This window comes from Rhodnius prolixus, unplaced genomic scaffold, assembly GCF_049639745.1.
Source record: "Rhodnius prolixus isolate KJV_2025 unplaced genomic scaffold, Rpr scaffold_5, whole genome shotgun sequence".
NCBI classification, from domain to species: Eukaryota; Metazoa; Arthropoda; class Insecta; order Hemiptera; family Reduviidae; genus Rhodnius; species Rhodnius prolixus.
Window position 1 is genome coordinate 42,671,904 of NW_027411624.1, and position 20,313 is coordinate 42,692,216.

The following is a 20,313-nucleotide window of genomic DNA, read 5'->3' on the forward strand; positions in this document are numbered from 1 at the left end:
GCGAATTTAAAAGGTATGCGATTTTGGCCTATAAAATAAGTCACAATTTAATTAAACAAAAAAAGCACCAAAAATAATGTTCGTATAAAGGTATTCTAAATCGCTGATCAAGAATTTGATGTCAAAACCATGTTTTGACAATTGACAGCTGTTAAAAATGCTGTCAACAAAAAACGAAGAATTCATTTTTTTTCAATTTTTTTTAAATGCACGGATAATTGTTTTTATTTTCAATTCATTGAGGTAATTATAATCTTGAATTTAATGATAAAAGTATATGTTGATAAAACGTCATATCACATTTTTTTAGTTTGATTTTGTCGAAGATGTTAATTTTTTGAAATTTTTTTTCGCTAAAACAGAGATGCCACCAAAAAAACGAAAACTTCCAAATGATGAATGAATGATGAACCTGTAAAAAGGATCTTCAAATCTTTTTCTGTCATTTCGGGAAAGTCTGATACATCGTCTGATGTCAATGGTTTGAAGATCCTGATGCTGACAAGTTTGAGAGTTCTGATAATTGTCGTTCCACACGATCACGATCTTGCGGAAAAGTTTCGTGATGACTGTGGCTTGTTGATGGTAAATTCGGATCCGCACTGACTAGACGAGTTGAACGACGACATTTTCCGCACAGAACGTTTCCTACATCCACTTCTTTGTCCAGTTCATCTGAAAACAAGTTGGCTTCTTCTTCTGAAGTAATGACTTTTTTTTGCCCGGTGCCGTATCGCAACAGTAGGTCGCATTTTATGCACCTTTCATCATTTGGAAGTTTTGTGATAATAGGTAATAATTATCTGGCTTTATCGCAAATAATATAGTTTTCTTCAATTACATTCTCAATCTAGGTATTTATCCCACAATGTTGTATATATGTAATATTAAGTAAATAAGATATGCATATTTTTAGGACAGCTAATTATTCCAATATTTTACTATAAGTAAAATTAGGGGGACTAAATTAAATTACAATTGAGAAATCAATAATTGTTGTTGAATAATCTACTTGTGGCTTGTTGATGGTAAATTCGAATCCGAGGAATTGGATTTGAAAACTTCCAAATGATGAACATCTTCGACAAAATCAAACTAAAAAAATGTGATATGACGTTTTATCAACATATACTTTTATCATTAAATTCAAGATTATAATTACCTCAATGAATTGAAAATAAAAACAATTATCCGTGCATTAAAAAAAAATTGAAAAAAAATGAATTCTTCGTTTTTTGTTGACAGCATTTTTAACAGCTGTCAATTGTCAAAACATGGTTTTGACATCAAATTCTTGATCAGCGATTTAGAATACCTTTATACGAACATTATTTTTGGTGCTTTTTTTGTTTAATTAAATTGTGACTTATTTTATTGGCCAAAATCGCATACCTTTTAAATTCGCGTTTTACTCAAATTGAGTTATCGCAGACAACAAGCAACCAAATTGAGTTTCAATTGCGCCATTTTGTAGAGTAAGAGTGTATCTTTCAACCATAGTTAGGCCGTCATTTTCCATCGAGTCAGCCCAAAATGCCGAAAACTTGTTTTTAAAAAATCCCGATTTTTAACGATTTTTTTGGATTCAAAGCTATGTTTCACTTCATTTAACTGTACCGTAAAAACCGAAAAAATTCAGAGAACATCTACACATCCAAAATAAATTTTTAGTTGCGTTGGAACCGCTTTAAAAGGATTAGAACGCTCGAAAAAAATTAAAATATCAAAAAAACACATTTTTCTCGTTTACGAGTTTTTGTGGGGTTGGAGAGGGTCGGAAAAAATTTCAAAAATTTTTTTTTCGGTCTCCTCCAAAGTTTTTGGGTCGATTGTTTCAAAACCGGTGGGGGCCGCCAGACCCCTCTTATTCCGCTACTCCCTTTGTACTTCCAACGTGAGGAATTTCGATCGATAAATTTAAATAAGGAAATACGCTTCCCTTATTGCGTACACAAATGAAAACAGTAGAACACGTGCTTCCGCCCAAATCATGTGAGGGTTCACACTGGTGTGTACCAGTGGCGTCATCGTTATATAATGTTCCTTCTATTTGAATACTGAGCAGAGCTATTACGTAGGTAACTACAAACATTGACGTCATTAAATTTTGATATTCAGATTCATGAAGTCACTGTGTGGGGGGTAGCATTGAAATATTGTATTATTAAGGGAAGCTGGAGTTTAATAAATAATAAAATTAATTGAAATGTCTTTTGTACAAAATTCGAGGTGTAACTCAGGTGGTTTCTGTGAATTGGTTTGGTATTGTTTACATCCGCTTTGTAAATGAAATACCAGTATACAGAAAGGCTGTGACCTTTCTCGTGTATAAAAGCGGTCTTCTTCCCTCCAGTGTATTCCACTAAATAATTATTATGCATAACCACCTCTGAAGGCTATTGTTGTTACTTCAGTGGGTAACGTTAGATCAGAAGTGTTAGGCGCATTTCAAATCAAGCCAGCGAAGCCCGTTCCTTTATTGAATATACAGCAACAGGGAATCCTCATTCTTGTTGTGTTTTTAGAAAGGTTGATGGTTCCCAAAAAAACACTAAGGGATCAGTAGACATTCCAGAGGCAGCATCCTGCAAGAAGTAAGTTTGCTTGGATGTGGAAGAATGGTGTCCTTAAACCAAATCGGCTGCTCCACCTGCTTCTTATCATTCCTCTTTTCACATAGTTTCCTCTGCTGTGAGTCCCCTTCCTATGGTTTCCTGTTTGACTCCAAAGGCTGAGCCATCAAAAAAAAAAAAGTTTCGAAACAAGTCAGCACATCAATACCCTTGCGTACTTGTCCAAATCAGTTGTGTTTATAGCTGCATTGTATTGAGGCCACTTACTCTTGCAATAGACAGACCTACAAAATTCTGCAGCAAATGGAAAATTAAAATTAACCACGACAAGGCTAACGATATACTCTTCACCAAACGCAGACCCACTCTTAACCGACAAATCACTTGTATTAACACACTCATTTCGTGGTCTACCCATGTGAAGTACTTAGAGCTAACTTTAGACAACAAACTGTCTTTCATTACGCACGTTCAGGACAAAGTAAACGCAGGCAAACTGGCTAAACGACTATTATTTCCTCTTCTCTCAGGTGACTCCAAAATGACTGTGACTAACAAACTTCTCCTCTACAAAGTAGTCATCAGGCCGATGTTGCTCTCTACGCCTGCTCTGCCTGGGAGCCTGGACTTGTAGTAGCAACATCAAAAAACTCCAGGACAACGCTAAACAAATTTCTCAGACTCGCAACAGACTCTCTCCACGGCGTACTAGAATTGACTCACTCCACGGAGACTGCGTCCATTATCCCCGGGGTACGCTCCTATATCCAAAAATCGTCTGCTCAAACTCCTTTCCATCCTATACTGCCATCCTAATCCACTCTACCACGACATAGCCTCCTACGATCCTTCTACAACATACAGGACACAGAAGACTAAAACATATCCTACTCTAACTTTCTACACTAGCTGCAGGTTTTTCCTCCTTTTCCCCTGCAATCCAATCCTCCTCACCTAACTTTTCTCTTATATCACTTAGTTAAGAAGATTGAAATGTTTTTTTTATACATTTATACTTCTTTATTTATTTTATGTATTGTATATATTTATCATAATAAATATTTATTCTTTTTATGTATTGAGGCACTGAAGGCTAGCCTTTCAGCTATCTCTCGTATTGAACTGGAAAAACCTGTAATTGCTTCTACTATCTTGCCACATGGAAAAGAGTGTTTGTGTGAGATCGGATGCTGTGATTTTCATCTTAAATTTTTTTCTAAGAAAATATATATAAGTTAAATTTAGCGGTTCTAAAATTGGTGGAACGCTCTTGGGTGGAGTTACTTTAGATTTAAAGTTTCAGTGATTTTTTTTTAAAGATTTATTTATCAACGTTAATAATTAGTGAAAACATATCCAATAAAAAATTTGGATTTAAAAAATTACGTCACCATCAAAAATGCCCATGTGATGTCAGAGAAAGTAAAAGCTAATGGGGAAGGTTATAATATACTCTGTGGTAGGGTTATGTTCGAGGTTGTTTACAAAGTTGAAATTTGTGGATCGTTTTATTTGTTTGCACAAGTTCTTATAATATGATATATTTGGCAGAATGGAATACACCCTTTGAAGGTAAATAATGGTGCATTTGCTTATATGCCTCTTTTATATATTATATTATTTGGCTAGCATGAAAAGCTTGATAATGCGTAACGTACTCTGAGAAATGTCCATAAAGAGATATAAATTTGAAAAGAACTGGGTTTGGTGGGGATAGAAATATCTGGTTTGTATGTTAAGTTGTATAAAGAAGAAATAACGGCAGGGAAGAAGAGGAGGTTAAAAAAGAGGTTTCCTGTGCGTGTGTGAGTGGAGCTCCAGTAGTGGTAACCGTGGAACTCCACTTTGTGCAGATCCTGGTGTGTCATCATCCCATCGCAGTTTCTACTCACGCTCTCTGTTGCACCCAATCAATAAGTGTGTACGATGAATGCGGCGGCTCCTGGCTCTCTGTTGTATCCGACCGGACGACCCCTTGTTATGTTTGCAACGCTGTTTCCACGCCTTTAACTACCACCAAGCTTGCGTTGGTTAACATCTCTTTGCGCCTCTTTTTTTTTTTGTACATTAGTTGGCATCTTCATTTACAGCTTCCTTCTCTGTTAATAGCTGAAGATGTTCTTATTTCTAATTGCTTTCATCAAGTACATTAATCTCTCATCAAATATTACCAAGATTTTGCTTCTTCAATCAGATAGTTGCTTACAATAGGAAGTATTGAGTATGTCTCAAATTTCCGCCGTAATTGGAAGCATATTTCTTCCTTTCTTACCTTATCACTCTCTTGTTGAATGATGAGTATATAAAGGTGAAGTTCCCCCCGTGTGACGCATTAAACAATCTGCAGATCCAAAAAACACACAGTAAATACTCTCTTAGGCGCCAAGGTAGCCGAGCGGTTAAGAGGCGATACCTGTAAAGCTAATATGTATTGTTGGTTTAGTCGGTTCGATTCCCCGGTCTCTAGGCCTTGGATTTTATTTAATGGTTAATATGAGAAATTTACAGTAAAGTATGTTAGGCGGTTATAGTCTAGACTTGCAATGCTAAGATGTATTGTTGGTTTGGTGGGTTCGATTCCCTGGTCTCTAGGCCTTGGATTTTATTTAATGGTTAATTTGAGAAATTTATAGTAAAGTATGTTAGGCGGTTATAGGCTAGACCCGCAAAGCTAAGATGTATTGTTGGTTTAGTGGGTTCGATTCCCGGTCTTTGGGCCTTGGATTTTATTTAATGGTTAATATGATAACTGTACAGTAAAGTATGTTAGTCGCCTCTCCGTCCACGACACCTAATTTGGTATTTGGATGTAAAGCCCCGCCTGAAAAAATAGGCAATTACATTACTTTTACTGTAAATACTCTCTGAAACGAAAATTCCTAGATTGCGCTAATTTGATTATAACTTAGCTTAGGAGCTACCCAACAGTTAGCTTTTCGATTTAATCAATCAACTGGTATTATCTCTTTTCCAGAAATTTTGGAGGGAAACAGCCCTAACGATTTTCTTTAAATTTGATGCACTAAATGCCAAACTGTAGCTCCAGAACTTTCATTTGGAAAAAAAAAAACAACATTTTTCCGGAAAAATCTGATGAAGTCGTCAAGTTCTCTGAGAGTGGAGATATTGAGATTTTTCTGTGGGAAAAGCCGTTTACCGTGTAATGCACGGCCTTCATTATCTGCATAATAGTGATTAAATTTTGAAGCAGATTTGCTGACAGGAAGTGACTTACTTTACGGAATGGATTTTCCAGTTTTTAGCGAGTTTTTTTGGGGAATTCCGGTGGTTTTTCCTTAAACTGTTGATTCTATTGGAGAACATTATTCCAGGGATCGTCTTAAGGTGCTAGGTATGAAATTTTTAAATAATAGGCGACTGGAAATCAATCAAATGTTATGGAATTAGCGTGCGAAGATTCTCTAAGATCCTAGAAGTACTCTTGCTTAAAGCAGAGCTCAGGCAAAACAGATGCAGAAAAAAAAAAATTTTTGCTCATTTATTATTCAGAGAAACTTTTACGTTTTGGATATCCGGCATTTAAAGTATTTCCTGTTACATTCCACACGAAATGTTGTTTACTTAATTCCGTTGTGATTCATTTTTATTAGAATTAGTTTATTTTTGGCGAGGAATGTTGAAAGTGAACCTAATTGTTTCGACTTAATCTCTTATGTTTTACTAGTAAATTTACTTGCTAACCTGATGGGTGATTTACTTTCCTATAATTGGTAATGATGGGTCCGGGAAATTGGGCATGAGTTCTCTCAAGCTTGGGCACTACTTTGCGGTTCACTTTAGAATCGTTCCTGGAACGCTAGGTTCTCGTGTTCCATAGAAAGGGTAGTTTTGTTTATTTTTATGAAAAAGCCCATAGAGGGCAGTCTCTGCGCTAATGGTCTGGGAACGAATCCAAAGTTTTGCCCACCTGTGCAGGTATTGGTGAGAACCAATTCTTCGTTTAAGATTGAAATGAAAAAGTATTGATCCAAAAACCCCATTCCTACGATGTCAAGTGGTTTTATAATAATAATTTTTGTTGTTTGAGCAGGTGCTGATCTCGCCAGTATTAGCCGGCCTAGCTGTTGGTATCGGTGTGCCCATACTCTTGTTCTATGTCTACGGAGTGGTACCTGTATCTTTGTGCCGATCTGGAGGCTGTGGAGTTTCCACTTCTGGTGCTGGAGTTAGATTTGAATTCGATGATGAACAAGATGTGATGGGTGTATTAGCTTCTAAAGCTAACGGTTAGTTTACCAAACTATTTTATTTAATTTTGTTAAACCATATAAGGGTTTGTTTTATTTTGAATTTAGTTTTTAGTCAAGGTAAATAATATTGGTTGAAAAAAATAAGTGCCCTTAAGTTGTGAAGATTTGGCTACTTAGATATCTTATTAAATATCCATGTTTACCCTGAGACTATGGAGGCAATCTTTCCAACAGAGGCGACTCCATTTCCTTCTATTTGGAACAAGATGTCTCCTTCTTATCCAATCAAGGTACCTTTTGCCTGGATGCCATCTTTTCAGGGAATCCTCTTAATTTTCCAGATCATTTAGTTTCATCCTTTCAGCTTTCTGCTGCAGCGAACTTTCATGAAATGTTTTCCTGATTGATCTCAACAGCAGGTCTCAATTCTGGGTTTTCCGATTTTAGACGCCGTCTAGAACCAGTTAGAAGATAATTTGGGGCCTTTGACTAACAGGAAATCGGTTTGGTAACTGATTAGTGTGGTTGTCTTATTGCAAGATGCAACCTTCTTCTTCTTCTTCTTTTTTTAATTATTGTAGACCGAAGACTTTCTTGGAACCCCCACACTAGACTTAAAAGAACAGAACTAAACAGACGCTATGGACTACTTAAAAGACTCTTAGACGATAGATCAAAACTCTCTCTGGACAATTCAAGACTGATTTATACTTCTATTTTGAAACCCATCTGGGCGTATGGAATAGAGCTGTGGGGATTCAACCAAAACGCACCAATCTCCAAAGGATTCAATCTCTACAATCTAAAATACTTCGAACTATTTGTAAACGCTCCATTTTATGTCTCCAACCTGGACTCTATAAACACTGACCTTAACATTCTTTTCATCACCCAAGTTGCTAAAACACGATACAGAAAATTCCCACTTCAATTGCCTGCAATCTCATATAAATCCTCTAGCTCCAAAATCTTTCTTTTAGAACTCTTCCTGACAACCCGACAAGACGTCTTAAAAGACAGTGAGGCCTCGTGATCTCCTCTCAAGTGAACAGAGAGTGACTAACCATAAAATGTTTTGGAGTGTTACCACTGCCGGTAACTTCTCCACTCATTTACTTCTACTGTTCACTGTTATCATTGTTACTTATAGCGCTAACACGCTGATTGTAGCACAATAAACGCAAAAAAGAAATAAAAACCATTATTCTAATTGAGTTTATGTTTTTTTGTTTACAGACGGTGATACCGTAAGCCATCCTGGAGGTAATCCAAGTATCGGTGAGGTTTCTTTATCTTTAGGAAGTGGTAGCCAATTGGAAAGAGAAGCTGATAGAGAGAGTGCCAGTTTTGTAGCGCTGGCAGGAAGTATTGCGTCCAATAACAACACTGGACAAAGGTAAAGTTGGCGGGAATGAATTTATTTATTTAATTTTTAAAAGATATTTGATTAAATTTCTCTCATAAATACATTAATAATAATAATAATAATAATAATATACATTTATTTTAGAAGATATAGTACATAATATTTTTTAACATTGTACAAAAGGCATGGCTAACGCCGTCTGCCAGTCATAAATACATTATATTTATGTATTGTCTCATATAATGTAGCTGCAGTTTCACTTACCTCACTTAATCATTCTTAATTAACTATCCAGGGGACTTGAGATTTAACCTTGTATTTCTGCTGAATTCTCAAATCTAAAAACTTGACAAGATCTTATTGTTACAATTCTGTTAAGAGAATGTAGCAGTTGTAATAACAAGATGGCTTATTTTTTGTTTTCTTTTCTAGTTAGATTTGAGAAGAGCGTAGAGCTGGCCGACAGAGATCACTCTCTGATGCCCATAAGATGACACACCCAAATTAAAAATTAGGGAAGGTTCTAGGAGTGGGGGATATAATAAACCTTCAACACTAGTAATTATAAGGGGTCCTGCAGGAAATCACGGGAGAAAAGTCGGCAGTTAGGAAAAACTACTGCTTGATTCGAAAAAGATTCTTCGTTCTCTTTAGGGATCTATCTCCCTCCATCCCTTGTTCACTACTTTAGCTCTATAAGGGAAGCTGGAAGTTTATTATCCTCCTCTAAGGGGCCAACCAATTTGACCCGATATAGAGGTAGCGGACATTCCAAAAGTAGAAATATAATCCCAAAAAAACAGTCCCTGATACCTCTTATGGGAGATGGAAATGAAGAGAGCGATTATTTCCCCCCCGTACTGAATTAAACATCTTGATGAAACATTTTGAAATTTTGTTTTTTCCAAAGCAGATTAGAAGTGCTAGCCGATGTAGTTGTGTGTCAAAGATTTAGCGTGAGTAGTGAGACTGCCAGCGCGACGACAAGCCTCTCAGACAAGACTGACGCCGCTTCTACCAGGGGATTAGCCGGCTCCCCATTAAATTTCAAGGTAAAGAAGTCTTTCACCAAAAACTCTTTGTATAACTAAAATACTATAATATTATAATTATAGTTATATTAAATTTGTTAATTAATTTTCTAAAAGACTGAAGGAGGTTCTTTGTCAAATTATCGTGGTGCAAGCAACGATTCATCAGGTAGCGCAGCGGAGACAACGACGTCAACGGGTGGAAGTACAATTGCTGTTGCTAATGAAGCCGAACCAGCTACTGTCAATTCTTTAGAAGAGTTAGCTACTAGATTGTTAAGAAAAGTTACGAAGAAAAGTAAATTAGTAAGTAATAGTAAATTTTACGTTACTTTTCTAATTATAGCTAAATTTTTGCTTATATTTCGATTTTTCAAAAATATAATTCGATATCTTAATATAATTTTTTAAAAATTAGTGTTAACACAACATTTTCTGTTATCACAGATTTTGGAACAAAAATTTTCAGTAAAAGATTGTGGCATCAAAATAACAATACTTATTAGAGAGGTAAAGGTTACTGTTGATGAAGGAAGTGGGACGCTTCAGTTTCCTCTCGAAAGTTTCTGCTAAATAAAATCAATGTTCTTGGAAGTTCCAAAAAGTTTCAGGACTAATTGATAGATCTTGTCCTAGTTTGAAAAAAAAAAAACTTGGCAACTTCTCTAAAGAAAATGCTGAAATCACTTAATTATTTTACTTATTCTGGTACTTTTCTTAAAGTTCATTATCATAGCCTTCCCCTTACAAGTACAAAGAGGCAAACATTTTAAAATTACCTAATCTAATTACTTAGAATAGTTACTTATGTGTTAAATTTTCTTTTGTTTACTTTTTTTGTAGAGCCATAAAGATGACGTTGAAGATGGGTGTTTAGATCGTGTAAGATTCGATGACAACGTTAGTTTTATTGATCCCCAATTAGAAGGTGCTCATGATACAACCGAGCCAATAGCCAGGTTAGCCACGATGGACATCAATATAGGTTTATTCTCTCATCAAATTATTTTTAAAAAAAAATTCACTCATCCAATTTTATTTTACTGTAACAGAGAGGACACAGTTGTAGAGTCTATTAACGAATCCAGACAACGAAGTGAAACATCCTGTAATAGTCTATCTGATAAGACACAAACGGAAGATGCGGGTCATAGGAGTTCAATGACTTCAGTTAATTTCAAGGTAAGCATGTGATTTAGTGAAATAAATGTGAAAAAATAAAAGGTTTTATTATTATTATTATTATCTCCGAAAAATTATGCTTCATTTCGAGAAGAAAAACAAGACCTCTGGAAATTCCATTTTCCAATTATTTATACCAAAGAAAGGATACTGTGATGCAAGCCGAGTATATGATAATAATTAGACTAGGTCTTGGATCCCATAAGATTCATAAAAAAGAATTGATGATTACTTTACAGTATATACGAGGTCTGTAAATTAAGTAATGAGACTTTTTTTAAATTTTTTTTATTCAAAAAGAATTACAATTCTATATTGTCACCTTCAAAATAACTTCCTTCTGAAGCCACACAGCGCTGGAGACGTTTCTTCCACTCCTCCATAGCAGTGCTCGAACTCCGATACTGGAATAGCCTTCAGCTGGTCGGTTACAGCCGTTTGAATGTTTTCTACTGTCCCAAAAATGAGTCACCCTTGAGGTGATTTTTTTCAACTTCAGGAAGAGAAAAAAAAAGTCACAAGGACTTGACAAGTCAGGCGACTAAGGAGGCTGTGAGGAGCCACAGCAATGTCTTTACAGGGCCAAAAAACTCTGTTTATTGAAATTGCTGTGTGGCAAGGAGCATTATCTTGATGCAACACCCACTTGTTCTTGATGTTTGGTCTCACATTCGAATGGCCCTTTTTCGAAGTTTTTTCAAGAACCTCTCAGTAAAAGTGTTGATTGACTTTGAGGTAGAAACTCTTTGTGGACGAGATCAAATATATCGTATTTCTCTCAGGGGAAGTCTAGCAATAAATGATTGTCTTCTATCTATACATTTTAGACAGGGATAAGTTATAGCTAATTGAAATCAATTTTGGTTGAGAGACTGTGAATGCTAGGTATTCCGGAAAAGTAGATCAGACTCCGTAGAAAGATGTCCAAGGTAAAGTGCAAGTTCTAAAGAGTTCTGGGGTAAAACACGGGTCTCCTGGCAATGACGATCATCTCTCACCAATTTCATTGGCCATATGACCCTTGAAATAGCTATAGAGCTATCTGCACGATCTCCAATGGTACTATTTACCCTTTACCTATTAGATAAATATATATAGGAGCGGGTGTTGGAGTAGTGGTCACGAACGTGGATTTGTAAAATGTGTAGGCATTCCTGAAATGTACTACTTAAATGAAATGTTCGACCATGTCATTTATGTCCTATTTAGGAGAATTAGATGGGCTGGTAACATTTTAAGTATAAAGAAAACTGCTGAATCTGAAGTACTACTTCTCTTTATTAGAGTTTATCTGCTGGAAATAGAGATCGTTCGATTTCTCTCTAAAAAGCCCTTTTTTAGTGCAATATATGTTCCTATAGCTTACGAAATATTGAAGAAGATTAAATAAGTTGTTAAGATTTAACAATAAACCAGGTGATCTCTTTTAACCTTAGTACTGGTAGCCACATTAGAAAACTTCTTTTCGTTAAAAATTAATTGAGGTGAGTTGAAGCGGCAACCTTCAAAAGAACCATTTCTTACGTATTTTACAGTTCCAACTCTTAAATATAATTTACTGCTGAATTTAATAAGGAATTTCGCAGAAAAAAATGTTGTCACACTTTATAAAATTGGGTAATTTAATTATACTTTAGATTTAATGGTTGAGAAATAATGGCCCAATCCCCAAATTTCAAATTGTTGAACTTTACGATGTAAACAGCGCCTTTAGCATCGTGAGGCTCTGAAATCGCTTGAATTTAAAAACATTTTATTAGGAATTTCAGCACATGCTCATTCGATAGCTAACTTAAATCTTCAATGGTGACAGGGTTTTTTTTTGTTTTTTTTTTTATCATACACGTTATTCTTAAGAGCTACTCCTCAAGAAAAGAAAAGAAAAAAAAAACAAAAATATAACTTGGATATTCTACGCAACCTGTACGAGACCTGCTAGGAATGTTCTCATTAAGATGGGCCCCTAACATTATTCTATGGTAATTTGATGAAGCGTCAACTTGTCCTTTAAAACACCAAAATTACCAAAATCTTGAAGAACACTTAAAGATAAATCAAGGAAAATGGCTTTGCTTCTGTTTCCTTAAAAAAATAAATAGCAATTTATTATTCTGAGTAGAATACCCACTGCGATCACCTGACCTCCATACCTCACTGGATTATTTCTTGTGGGTTACTCTTAAGAACAATTCGTGTGATACGAAACCAGAATCAGAATAGAACTGTGTTGATGGGTCAACCAGATCTTTGTTTTTGCTTGATTTTTTTGCTCCAAAATAAAAACTGATAAAGTACTTGTATTTTTTTTTTAGATCGAATCAGAACCAAGTTCTTCGACCACAACACCTACTTCATCGTCAACGAATGTTGATGACAGTGGCACCAATAATTATCATAGAAGAGTTGGTGGTACAAGAAAGAATAAGTTTGTAAGTATTTTTTAAATACTTATATTTTTGTTAATTCCAGATACAGGTATAATTAATACTAAAACTAGCAAATAACACTTTGCCTAAAGCTTTAATAATGTTTTTAATTGAAATATTTGGTACCTATTTCTGGTAATGATAAGAAAAATGGTAATTTCTCAGAAATGTAGAGGGATCCTTGAAACGAATGTATAAACGAAGAAATAGTAACTTTATTTAATGCAATTGTAGCAGAGTTTGAAAAAGAAACTATTAATGATCGTTCGCACGGATACGTCGTTAACAGCTGTACGAGGGTCGTTTGAAAAGTCCGTGCAAAAATAAAAACTACTTAATTTTTTGGGGTAAACCTTTTTTATTTTTCAACATAGTCTCCTTTTAGGCTTATACACTTCGTCCAACGCTGCTCTAGTTTGTTGATCCCTTCCGAATAATAGGATTTGTCCAAGTCTGAAAAATAGCCATTCGTTTCTGCAATCACCTCCTCGTTTGAATAAAATCTTTTTCCCACCAGCCATTTCTTCATATTGGGGAAGAAATAGTAGTCCGAGGGAGCCAAGTCTGGAGAATAGGGGGGTTGTGAAACGAGTTGGAACCCTATTTCCATTAATTTTGCGACCACAACTGCTGAGGTGTGAGCTGGTGCGTTGTCGTGATGGAAAAGGACTTTTTTGTGGGCCAATCGTGGGCGTTTTTCTTGCAGCTCGGTTTTCAAACGGTCCAATAACGATGAATAATATGCACCTGTAATAGTTTTACCCTTTTCCAGATAGTCGATGAGGATTATTCCTTGCGAATCCCAAAAGACAGTCGCCATAATCTTTCCGGCCGAAGGAACGGTCTTCGCCTTTTTTGGCGCAGATTCCCCCCTTGGTAACCCATTGTTTAGATTGTTCTTTGGTCTCAGGAGTGTAGTGATGTATCCATGTTTCATCCACAGTGACAAAACGACGCTTAAAGTCCTGCGGATTCTTCTGGAACAGCTGCAAACCGTCCTTGCAACACTTCACACGATTTCGTTTTTGGTCAAGCGTGAGCAATCGCGGCACCCATCTTGCGGATAGCTTTGTCATGTCCAAATGTTGATGCAAAATATTATGTACCCGTTCATTCGAGATGCCCACAGCACTAGCAATCTCACGCACCTTCACTCTTCTGTCATCCATCACCATATCATGGATTTTATCAATGATTTCTGGAGTAGTAATCTCAACTGGGCGTCCAGAACGTTCAGCGTCACTTGTGCCCATATGGCCACTCCGAAAATTTTGAAACCACTTATAAACTGTTCTAATCGAAAGTGCAGAGTCACCATAATGTTTATCAAGCTTCTCTTTAGTCTCCTGAGGCGTTTTGCCTTTCATAAAGTAGTGTTTAATCAACACACGAAATTCTTTTTCGTCCATTTTTTGAAAATCACTCGACTTCCTCGGTTCAAACGAATGCCAAACACAAAGAAATAGACCGATCTGGCTGAAACTTGGTGTGTGTTCTTCCAAGAGATGCTACTAACTAAACATAACCTCGATACGCGCCAGTAGTGCTATCTCTCTGACTTTGCACGGACTTTTCAAACGACCCTCGTATTTACATATTAGTCATTTTAAATTCCAATCAGAATTGCACAGTTTTGAAATATGATAGAATAATAAAAAATACTATCAAAACGAATAAATAAAAAAATATATCTTTTAAGATTGACTCGGAACCAAATTCTACAACGCCACCTGCTACCTCATCATCAAATAATGCAGCTTATTGGGATGACAATGGCTCGAATTTTTATAGAAAAGTTGGTGGTACAAGAAAGAATAAGTTCGTAAGTATTTTCTATTTAAACTTTATTATTGCATTACTTACGGATGAAATCTTGTCCATTATAATTTGATAGATGAAGATTCAATTTAGGGGGTTTGTTGATATGATTTTCAACACTGTATTCCCTTTTTTTTTTTAGGGACCATTTAAAGAAGAAATTGAAGAAGCAAGCACTCCGGAGAGAGTTAGATTTGATAAAAACGTTAGCTACATCGATCGCCAGGCACCATCGTCAGGCTCAGTTCTACATCGAAAACATGAAGACGGGTCTTTGACTTCCAAGTATTTATTTTTCCAAATAATTACTAAATTATTTACTAATGAGAATAAAAAATAATGATTTTTTTATATAAAAAAAAAAACTTAATATTATTTTTTTTATTATTAATATTTCACGCAGAAACGGGATATTATTATTTTTTTTTTTTTTTTTTTTTTTTTTTTTTTTTTTTTTTTTTTTTTTTTTTTTTTTTTGGCCTATGCCTGTGGCCATTAGCCAATATTCTAGTTTGATGTAGCAACAACGTGTTCCATTAAGCTTCACTTAATTTTCATGCTGCAGAAGTTCAGAAGCACAGCTTTCTCTGTGTAATCTCTCATTATAGTTGACCCACGCGATGGGTTAAGTTCCAAACGACACTGGAGCCTGTATCAACCTTTGAATGTTAATCCTTCTTGACATAAGGCTGAGAATATTTCTTTTTAGTCTTTCTTTGTTGCGATATAATTTCTTTTGGCCGCAGAATGTATTAGCATATCGCTACCTGTCGTCGCAATCAAACTGTTTACAAGAAGTCGCTACCTACGGTTGATTCTGCTTGATAAGAGTTATTGATGGTCAGAAGGCTAGCTTCGACATCTCCCGGATCTTTATTAACAGTTCTGATATTGTACAGTGTTTTGTTGTATTAGTGTGTAGGCCAGCCGCTGACTCTTCCTTATTCTCACTTACTTGAGCAATGATTCTATGCGCACACACACACACACACACACACACATTCACACACACTTACGCACACACACTCACAGAGAGATATGACCAATAAACTATTTGACATAAGCTAAAGTAACGATAGCCAATCTTACCATTAAGCAGAATAGATTCACAGGATAAATTCTTTAATAAATTATTTAATAACATCAATTACGGCAGGGCCGTAGACGAGAAGACTCGCAGGTCAACAAGAGGTAACACAGGGTTTTCCAAACAGTTTTGTCCTTGTCTTACTTCCAGCAAGTCCCAACTCAGAATGAATCAAAAATAAATAAAATCCTTTTTTTTCCAAATAAAATACACAGCTGTAACCATAAGCATAGCAACTAGTTCCAGTGCCCCGTTACATTATCCCCCCCTTTGAAGAAAAGTGGACTCCACTTTTCAAGCCTCGGGGAGGTTGTCGACTCTGCCGCTCCTACCGCGTGCTGGTCCACTCCTGATTCCACTCCGCATGGGCAGCCGACCCTTGAATATTCCTGGCCCAAGTCTTCGCAGTGGATGACATGTAGGTGTGTCCCGTTGGTGAGCAAGTTTCCCCATCTTGGAACCTTTGGAGAAGCTATCGCTCCACGGCTACTCTTGTTCTACCATTTGAATGGTCCTGCGCGCTCTGTCGCTGCTCTCCCGATTCAATTCTTCACGCCACTCGCCCTTTCGGTTACGTTTTCGGAATTGAGCCTCTGCCTTCCTTTATGGCGCCTACGTCTGTCGACTCCGCGAGGCACTCTTCAGCTCAATAATCTCTTCTGCTCCGAGACACTCCTGTTTTAAATGGCTGGCAGATTAGGAACCTAGGCTGGATTCCTGAGTTGCCAAGACCTCTCTTTGCTGGTATTCCGCTCGAGAAACATTCCCTTTCATCTTGGTTTATGGGTCCTCTCATTTCCGCCACGGCCATTTCTCCGTCCACTCCCCTACCGGCCTCACATGCCTATCCATATCAATACTAATTCTTTGGCTTTTGCTCCATACGCTTATTCAAATAGTTTTGGGGCCAATCAGGGTGATTGATAAGAGAATGGAGTCTAGTGGTTATTCCTCATTCATCTACATTCATCTATGCGCTCTCGACGACGTCTCGGCCGTAGATTGACTCTAACCTCCCAAGGAATGTTGTGGTTAGATTCCTGTTCGCTCTCTTGACCACGTAACAAATAAGGAGACCTTGGGGGTTCTGTTGGACCCCACTGTCCGGATGTTGGGTGCCACGATGAATCTGCTTCTCCCACCGTGGACTCGGGACTCTCGGAAGCGTCCTCCCCTCCCTCTTCCACCGCCTCACTCTGTGTGGATGGTGCTAGGGAAACTCTGAGAGGGGTTTCACTCAAGTCTTCTCCCAGCCCTTGCCCATTATCCGCCTGAGGAGTACTGCCTGAGGTGGCCGTCTCCTCCGAAACTCCTGAGGGGTGAACCGCGTCATTTGCTTGCCCCCTACCATAGTCTCCTCTGGCTTCATAGGCAGGCTTGAGCCGGTTGGCATGCACCACATATCGACCCCCTGAACTCAAAACCAATTCATAGTCGCAGGGAGAGATTTTTGCACTTATCTCATGTGGTCCCGACCAAGGTTTATAAAATTTTTTCGCCTGACCTTGTGGTATGGCCGGCTCCAATAAATACACTTTGTCGCCTACGTGAAATACCCGGTCCTTTTTCCCCGAGTCATAAGAACGGGTCCACGACTCTCGGGCTTTAGTCTCGATTTCTTTGGCCTGGGCATACGCCGCGGAGAGCCTCTCCTTTAATTGCGTCACATACTCCTCCACAGATGCCGCCTGTTGCTGCCTCGTATATGGGAAATCAAACGGCATTTCAAAGTCTCGCCCATATAACAGATAATGAGGAGTAAACCCTGTTGATGAATGAACAGTGGAGCGGTACGCCATCACAACAAATGGCACCCATCGATCCCAATTCCGGCCATCTTTTCTAACAAAGTGGGAGAGAGATTCGATGAGTGTCCGATGCATACGCTCCACTATTCCATTGCTCTGGGGATGGTAGGCGGTGGTCTGTAGCTTCTTTATGTGCAGCACGTGGCAGACTGCTTTAAACAAATGGGATAGGAAATTTGTACCTCTATCGGTCAGAACCTGACGAGGAGCCCCATGTCTCAGAATAATATTATGGACAAATGCCCGGGCAGTCTCTTCAGCCGTTTGCGTTCTCATCGGGACCACCTCTGCGTACCGAGTGAAATGATCGACCATAGTAAGAAGGTAGCGGTTTCCCATGCTACTTAGAGGGCACTCCACTACGTCCAGGGAGACCAACTCGAAGGGATAAGTAGCTCCAGCTACTCGGCCCAGTGGTACTGCTAATCCACTTGGTGTCTTACGTTCATTACAAGAGTGGCAACTTTTGACGTATAGCTCAACATCTCTAGCCATCTCGGGCCAAAAAAAATTCTCCTTGATACGAGTTAAAGTCCTCTCTATACCGGGATGGCCGGACCAGGGCGCGTCATGATGGACTTTGATTATATGAATCCGCTGTTTGGCTGGTACCATTATACGCCACTGGGTTCTCTGAGCTTTACTATCTGTCCAGTATAACAACCCGGATTCGTGAACATATGTTTTCTCTGGCCAGGACTTCCTAGTTTGGCTACACCAGCGATCTTTGGATTGCTCTTTCACGAACCGGTCGCTTTCCCCCGTACCCCACCAGATTTCGTTTACCGACTCTGGCTCGAAAGCAGAAGCGACCCTTCGGCTCAATCCGTCAGCGTTAAGGTGTTTAATCCCGGGCCTATGTTCTACGTCATACACGAACTCGGATAATCTTAGAGACCACCGTGTCAATTTCGCGGAAGGGTCTTTCAGGCTCAGCATCCACTTTAAAGCAGCATGGTCTGTGACGAGTTTGAATTTTCGACCCAAAAGATAACAGCGGAATTGTGTTGTGGCCCAGACCACTGCTAGCAGTTCTCTTTCCGTGGTGGAATACCTTTGCTCAGCTGGAGTTAGTTGACGGCTAGCATACGCCACTGGTCTTTCTTGCCCTTCACATAGTTGGGAGAGAACTGCTCCTAACGCTATCCCCGAAGCGTCAGTCGCTAATATAAAGCTGTCTCTAAAATCTGGGTATACTAGTACTGACGAGGAGCACAGTGTTCTCTTCAGAACCTCAAACGCAGACTGCTCCTCCTTGCCCCAGGTGAACATCACATCCTTCTTAAGTAATGAGGTAAGTGGTTGAGCAAGGTCCGCAAACCCCTTTATAAAGCGGCGGTAATATCCCGCAAGACCCAAAAAACTCTTTACCTCTTTTGCCGAGGTAGGAGTAGGATAAGAGTTGATGGCCACCAATTTGCTAGGATCTGGTTTTACGCCTTCAGCAGATACAACATGTCCCAAGTACTGCACCTCCCGCTGTGCGAAAGCACACTTCCCTAGATTAGCTTTCAACCCCGCACGCTCTAAGAGATGCAATACATTACCCAATCGGCGACAGTGTTCTTCGAGGGTGGGACTGTAGATAATTATATCGTCCATGTAGACCAGACACTCCTCCCCTTTGATTTCCGCCAATAATTGGTCCATTAAACGTTGAAACGTCGCTGGCGCGTTAACCAGACCAAAAGCCATCCGTTTATACTCAAAATGGCCCCCTATAGTTGTAAAAGCTGTTTTTTCGCAGTCCTCTGGGTGGATAGGGATCTGGTGATAACCACTGGCCAAATCGATTGTTGAAAAGTACCTGCTTCTACCCAAGTTCTCCAACGTTTCCGTTATTAGTGGTAGTGGGTAGGAGTCTATTTTAGTGATTTTGTTAAGTCCCCTAAAATCAGTACAGAAACGGTATTTACAAGTGCCGTCCCCACTTTTCTTTGGTACCAACACAATCGGGGCAGACCATGGGCTTGTTGACGGTGCAATTACCCCCTTGTCTAGCATTTCACGGAGATGTTCTTCCACAATGGGCCTCTGATTATAGGGAACCCGGTAGGGACGCTTGATAACGGGACCTTCCTCTGTTGTTTTAATTCTGTGATACACAGGTAACTTGCACCCTTCTGGCCCAGGCTCCAGAAAGATTCGTATGTACGAGCGTAGCACTTGCATCAATTTATCGCGGTCTCCCTCGGCCAAATGGCTTAACTTCCCTTCCCACTCGGCTTCCACTTTTCCCTCCGGGACCACTTTCTGTTCCACGGCACCAACCATCTCCGCTTGAGATGATGCGCTATCTAAGTTTATCCTCTCCGCAGTGGCTACCCACTGTCCTTTCCCCACATTCACATCTGACCCAGTCAGGTTTATTACTCTTACCCAAACCCGGCGGCCTTCAGCCCGGTTTAGACTTCTCGCTATCCTCAAGCCCCCCTCGATTGACCCCAAGGGCTCTAAAAGAATGTCCCCTTCCAGGTCGTGGGCTATTTTACCCTCTACTAAGCATTCGCTGTGACCCGGTATCTTCTGACATCGTGCTACCTTCACTCCGAGCTCACTTAACCTGCCCTCTCGAGGCCAGTTAGGGTCCCTCCCCTTACTCCCCTGCTTATCCCTACCGTAGGACGATGCTTCCTCCTTGCAGCCATTCTCCACCATAGCTACGGAAGGGTTCCTTGGTTTAATTGTGATCTGACCTCGGCCAGCGTCTACAACCAACCCTAGTTTCTTCATTAAGTCCCAACCCATTAGACCGTCCCCGCGAGTGGCTACCTCGGCGATCACAAAGGTGTGGTTCACCCGGCTCCCCTC

At 38.9% G+C, this 20,313-nt stretch overlaps 1 protein-coding gene across 5 annotated transcripts in view; it reads left to right on the forward strand.

Moving 5' to 3' along the window:
• The window catches only part of LOC141458916 (E3 ubiquitin-protein ligase RNF19B-like), a 216,553-nt gene that overhangs the window by 188,672 nt on the left and 7,568 nt on the right, over window positions 1–20,313 (forward strand). For 3 of the 5 annotated variants that reach the window (XM_074137497.1, XM_074137498.1, XM_074137495.1), the window contains 9 exons: window positions 6,625–6,820; window positions 8,021–8,180; window positions 9,061–9,202; window positions 9,299–9,487; window positions 10,025–10,140; window positions 10,234–10,363; window positions 12,676–12,792; window positions 14,489–14,611; window positions 14,750–14,892. In XM_074137497.1, the coding sequence (XP_073993598.1) occupies window positions 6,625–6,820; window positions 8,021–8,180; window positions 9,061–9,202; window positions 9,299–9,487; window positions 10,025–10,140; window positions 10,234–10,363; window positions 12,676–12,792; window positions 14,489–14,611; window positions 14,750–14,892 (1,316 nt within the window). The remainder of the gene's footprint in view (window positions 1–6,624; window positions 6,821–8,020; window positions 8,181–9,060; window positions 9,203–9,298; window positions 9,488–10,024; window positions 10,141–10,233; window positions 10,364–12,675; window positions 12,793–14,488; window positions 14,612–14,749; window positions 14,893–20,313) is intronic. The other 2 variants (XM_074137496.1, XM_074137499.1) reach the window with 2 other exon arrangements.